A 6,000-nucleotide genomic window follows, 5' to 3' on the forward strand; every position below is an offset into this window, starting at 1 on the left:
TTGCTAAGGGATGATTACCGTATGAGGTAAGTAAATTATCTTCTGTAAATGTAATGTGTGCCAAACATGCTTGTAAAATTATGGACATTTACTATCTGCATTAAGAATTGAAAATATTGTAAGTAATGATGGTTCACTCTCTTGCTATAGATCGATGGTTCAACTTTGCGGACTTTATGCATGCAACATGGTCCATTGATCACATTCCATCTGAACCTGACCCAAGGAAATGCTGTGGTTCGCTACAGCTCCAAGGAAGAAGCAGCTAAGGCCCAGAAGTCTCTGCACATGTAAGCTTCTTATGTGACTTTAGTTTAAGATTTTAACATAATTTAATCCTCCTTGGCTGTTGGTCAGGAACCCTTGTTATAGTTCATTGAATTGACGCAAGCCCTTTTATGGTTTCCTCACAGATAAAGAAAGAATATACATTCTCAGACTATTTCTATAGCCCACTATCAGCATTGATTTAGTGAATTTACTTGTCAATCTCCTCTGCCTTTTCTCGCCTCTGGTATACTGGATCCACTGGTGGCCACCATACACAACCTCTCAGCCCATGGATTGACATCTCCTGGCTTGTGGTCAACTCTCCACTTCCCCTCAGCCCTCTGTTTCCATTGAGCATTCTCCAGCAATGCCCATTTACAATCTACCCCTCAAACAGCCCCTTTATTAAATCCTTCCACAAAACTATCACTGAACCTTGGACGTTGGTTCGTCGATTTGTAAACTGCCTGTCTAGATGAGCCAGAAAACCGAGTCTGATCTTATATTTCAAATACCCCCAAACCAAACAGCTGAGAAATCTACATCTAGAATTTCCACCACCACCATTCATTGACCCCAATGAAGATGCCAGACCTGGAACTAATCAAGAAACAACGGTTTTTGAGTTCAATTATGAATTTTATCTTCAAATTAAGGGAACGTATTGATTTTTTTAAAATGGCTCTGGCTTACGCAAACATATATGTGCAGACTAAGAAAATAGTAGATTTGAAAAGTGCCTTAAGCTTCTGTGGTGTCATTACAGATACTTGGAGGACAAACATGTAAATATTCTATGAGGAGAAAATGTTTAAAGCCACCAACCTTTTTGAAAGAAAAATCTCGGATTAATCAGCATCTGTAATTCAAAGGCAAAAATGAAATAAACACAGACTTTCACTCCCTCTTTTCCCCCATCCCACCTAAATCTTTTAAAGTCAGGCATTTTCTACAATTCAAGACTATTTTTGGCTTGGAGTATACATAATGGCAATGAGATCTAAATACTTTCAGAGGAGAAGCAAGTAGATAAACTTTACAATAAATCAGGAAAAATAAAGTCTTGAACCCATTTGTGCATTGTTCATCCTTTTTAAACTAGTTTTTTCTCTTGCCTATAATATAATTTAGAAGAACTTAACATCTGCAAGTACCATTAAATTGAAATTTGCAATGCTCAAGAAAAGCATCAATTAACTTGATACAGCAATATTTAAACTATCATTCGAAAGCAAGTCACAAGTTAGCAACATAAGTATATTTTAAAGAAACCGAAACACACTTGCACATGTTTACACACAAAGCTACCATTCCAAATTTCACTTCAAGCTTCATAATGGGTACAATGGTTCTTGGTATGTTTGTTTTAAAGGTTTTACTTTGGATACCAAATATTAATTAATTAACAGCATATTGGATATATATGTAGTAAATTAAAAATCTTTAATAATGCCATTTAGAGTGCACATTTGTCACAATCTGCTTTTCAGTTAATAAACTTAGTTCAGCTTAATTTCTAATGTTTAATCCTTCTTTTGTCCAGGTGCGTTCTGGGAAACACTACCATCCTCGCCGAGTTTGCTAGTGACGAGGAAGTTAACCGTTTCTTTGCACAAGGTCAAACACTGACACAGACCTCTAGCTGGCAGTCTAACACGGGAACCAATCAGAGCCGACTTGGGTCAAGTACCAACTCTCACGGATTGGTCCGCAACGACCTAGCTCACTGGAATACTACAAGCCTGAGTGGAAAAGGAGCCAATGATCTCCTATGGAGTGGCGTCCCTCAATACTCCAGCAGCCTATGGGGGCCTCCTAACAGTGATGACACCAGAGTAATTGGCAGCCCTACGCCTATAAACACCTTGCTCCCTGGTGACCTTCTCAGTGGAGAATCCATGTAGGGAAAACGATGATCTTGTGGAGCTATCAATCAGCACTAAACAATTCAATTTTGGACATCATTTTGACCCTTGATCCACAACCTCTTTTGGTTGGATAGGGAGGGGTGGGCAGGGAAATGGGAGGGAGGGAGAGGGGCATGAAAATCTACTTTTGTGAGCCTGGGTTTAGTATGCACATTACCCTTGCTTTCATTATTTCATTTGATCCCAAAAACATATCAACACAAATACTTGAATCAAGCAGGCCAATAATGAAATGTGAAAACCGTCTAATTTACACTTCCAAGATGTTGTCATCACAAATAGGCTCAAACAAAAAATGTTTATTGTGTGTGTATGTGTGATGGTGCAGATGTGTGCATCTGTGTGAGTGTGTATGAAATCAGTGTGTTTTTGTTTCTTTATACAGTATATGCTTTTATTTGCTTGTCAGTCGAATTATTAGCTTCTAACTTTGCACTGAGTGTCTGCAGCCCCTCCAGCTAATCTTACAAAGGGGGCCAGCAGCAATTCATGTGTAAATGTTTACTCAAGGACGCTCTTAAACAGTGTGTGCTCTGGAGATGATGTGTATACCTACCTTTAGTGGCTTTTTTGTGGACTAATGCAAGAGAATTATTACAGGAGTATTGCACCAGTTTTCTTTCAGAGTATAAAATTTTAAAAAATTTAAAAAAAATGCTCTAGTTGAACTGTGGCCATAGCTACACAATAGAGTGGACCCATCCTGCAAGCAGGCAATGGGAAGCACTTGGACTGGATATTTTTGTGACTGATTTGGAGGTGCCTATGTCTGGTATCCTCCTGTTTACAAACTTTTCAGAACTTTAAAAAGAGGAAAATTAAGATGATAAAAGGACAATTACTCTTCCATCGAAACCTATTTTCAGAATGAAGATGTGCTACTTCAGAACTCTGGGAATGAACAGTGTTGTATTTTTTTGGCCATTGTTGTGTATTTTTTCCTTCGTAAATGTTTGCTCACTTTCTTGCACACAGTGGATGATGTCTCAGGAAGGCCTGAATTTTCTGGGGAGCTACTCCACGCCATTTCATGTATTTTAACCCAACTTCTAGCACTGAAGAAAAGAAGAAAATACCTGTTTATTCTGTAGCAGTTACTTATTTACCAAATAATGGACACAACAATGTTTGAAGAGTGCTTTATGAAATGCTTTATGTTTTAAAAAGAAATCAATGCTTTTGATTGTGTTAAAGACAATTGACTAACATACTGTTAAGTATGTTACTGTATAAACTCTCCTTGTCCCAGCCTGCTTGGATCAGGTAACTTGTGCATTAACTTTGGATAGGTTTTTATTGGTTTTATCAAGCTGTTGTTGGCAAGAAAAAAGCTGGTTTAAAGAGGATCATGAACTATGCACAAATGGGTTCAAGACTTTGTTTTTTTCTGAGTTTTAGTAGAGTGTATTTACTTGTTTCTTCTCAGAAGGTATTTACATCTCATTGCCATTATGTATATTCCAAGCTGAAAATAGTCTTGAGTCGTAGAAAAAGCCTGACTTTAAAAGATTTAGGGGGGAATGGGGAAAAGAGGGAGTGAAAGTCTGTTTATTTCATTTTTGCCTTTGAATTACAAATGTTGATAATCCAAGATTTTTTTTATAAAAAGTTGGTGGCTTTTAACATTTTCTCCTTATAGAATGTGATTGTAAAACATATGCACAGAAAATTGCTTTCTCGAACTTATTGGGCTTCTTGAGAACTATCAATTACAGTTTACCCATAGTGGTTAAACATGATCAATAAATGCATTATTTGTTTGAAATGAAGGATATTTTTATCCACTTGCACTGAGCAGATCCAAAAGGTTCAGTACATTGTGGTGAAGCTGCTTTCCTGCTATATTCATTGTTTACTATGAAACAAGCAGATTGCCATGGTGCATTGCACTAAGTGGATATACTCAGCTGACTGATGAAGTCAGATCTACAAAGATATTCCTTTGTCAAAGTGGCTCTGAAACATTAAATGTTGAAAACTTAATAAACTGCATCAGAAACAAACCTCTTAAAGCAATTCTAGAAAAGTTTGTAAAAGTTTTTTTTCAAAATATATAATGGTATGTTTAATATCTTTTGACGAGATTCCCTAATTAAATTAATCAGTGAGCCATTCCATGAGTTTGACAACCTGGTCTGGTACCAGTGAATGTGTGTGTATATTTGTTGGCAATTTATATCCACCCACTTGCTCGTCAAGTGCTGCCTATACAAAACCCAGTGAGTACATGAAATAATTTTAATTTGCAATTACAAAGTGACACCAGCATTCCAAATTGGTGTAGTCAGATTTGAAGAGTAATTGTACTTCTAATCCTGAGTTGCTGTTGGAAGTCTTAATGAAGAATTTTGTCTGCATCTCCTCTTTGGAAAATAAACATATGGTGGCAGTTTGTTTCAGGTTTCAGTACACATTGTGAAATTTGACTATCCTAGGCTGCCAAATGAATCTTAGAGGTTTGCTCACCTCTAACCTTGTATTGAAGAATTAAATTGCTGTACTGTATAAATGACAGGCTTTTGTATATAATCTACTAGGATTCAAACTCAGATACAGAAATGTTATGTCAAAGCACTGGTGTAATCTGAAAGACAAACAAAGTTGCTCACTTTTAAACAGTTTCAGAGCCCAATGGAAGTGTTCAATGTGGGTGTGAGATATCAAATGTCGATGCCACCTCCAGCACTTAGAGGAATTTGTGTTTTTGTTAAAAAGTGGAACTTGTTTTTAAAAAAACTGTCCAAGCTTTACTTTGTTGAGATAGCGAAGCACAATTAGCCACATTAAATGCAAAATAGAAACAAACATTTAAATAAACAAGGATTTTTCAGGTGAAACATTTGGATGTTTAAATGCATTTGAAGTTAAAGCTTGATTTGGATTAACCACCACAAGTAAACAAGTTTGATCCATTTGTTTAATTTAATGGACTCTCCTCCCTTTCCAATGTTTCTTTATACCAGAGTAAGGGACAGAACTGACAAGCCCAAGCATTGAAAAATTGTAGCAAACATTGTGTGCGCATACTTTGTGCAGCAGATATTCATCCAAATCAAGTTTTCACATTGTAATGTTAAAACACATTTTCATTTTGCTGGTACAGTATGTATTATTGAATCAACAATGAATAAAAGATTATGCCTCCATTTGTCTCTTCTCCAAGGTATATGCTATTACTTGACGCACTTTAGCTATTAACTTCTATAAATTAAGCATTGGATTTCACAGCAGCAGTTTTTTTCAGACACAAAACTGGAAATAACTACCTGATTTGCATGGGAGCTTCATCCTTATCTATCGACTCTTAGCAGTGCTGAGTATAAGTACAGTACCGACTCAACATGTATTTTGTGAGTTGCACTTTAAGGTTAGAAATGTTTTTAGCCCAAATAATATTCTACTATTTGGACTTGAAATAAATGTATTTTAATGTTCGATACAATCAGATGTGAACAGAGAAGGTACGTATTGATGATTTATATAATACAGATTTTTAAATTTGTCATTCCACTATTATAAAATTGGCTTCTTTTGGAGGGGGGGGTGGTCACTGAATGTGTTTAGCAGTAATTATGAAATTAGCATGCTGTTTAAAAACCAGTTACACAGCATTCAACTAGGTGCCAGTTACACAGCATTCAACTAGGTGTAACATTTTCAAGAGTTTTTACAGCAAGAATAAAGAATAATGGAAGTTCTCATTATGGTTGATTACAGGCTGGGAATACTTCAATACTGCACCCTCTAGAGAAGTGTAGAATCATTGACAGCAACTTCTGGATTTCTGCATTCTTCTGAGCAT

The 6,000-nt window shown here is 36.4% G+C and overlaps 1 protein-coding gene across 9 annotated transcripts in view; it reads left to right on the top strand.

The window, feature by feature from the left end:
• The window catches only part of LOC121293617 (trinucleotide repeat-containing gene 6C protein-like), a 229,758-nt gene extending 224,414 nt beyond the window's left edge, over window positions 1–5,344 (top strand). For all 9 annotated transcript variants that reach the window (XM_041216744.1, XM_041216747.1, XM_041216740.1 and 6 more), the window contains 2 exons: window positions 151–290; window positions 1,814–5,344. In XM_041216744.1, the coding sequence (XP_041072678.1) occupies window positions 151–290; window positions 1,814–2,174 (501 nt within the window). In that variant the 3' untranslated portion in view covers window positions 2,175–5,344. The remainder of the gene's footprint in view (window positions 1–150; window positions 291–1,813) is intronic.
• The last annotated feature ends 656 nt before the right edge of the window (window positions 5,345–6,000 follow it).

This window comes from Carcharodon carcharias, chromosome 22, assembly GCF_017639515.1.
Source record: "Carcharodon carcharias isolate sCarCar2 chromosome 22, sCarCar2.pri, whole genome shotgun sequence".
Classification (NCBI taxonomy): Eukaryota; Metazoa; Chordata; class Chondrichthyes; order Lamniformes; family Lamnidae; genus Carcharodon; species Carcharodon carcharias.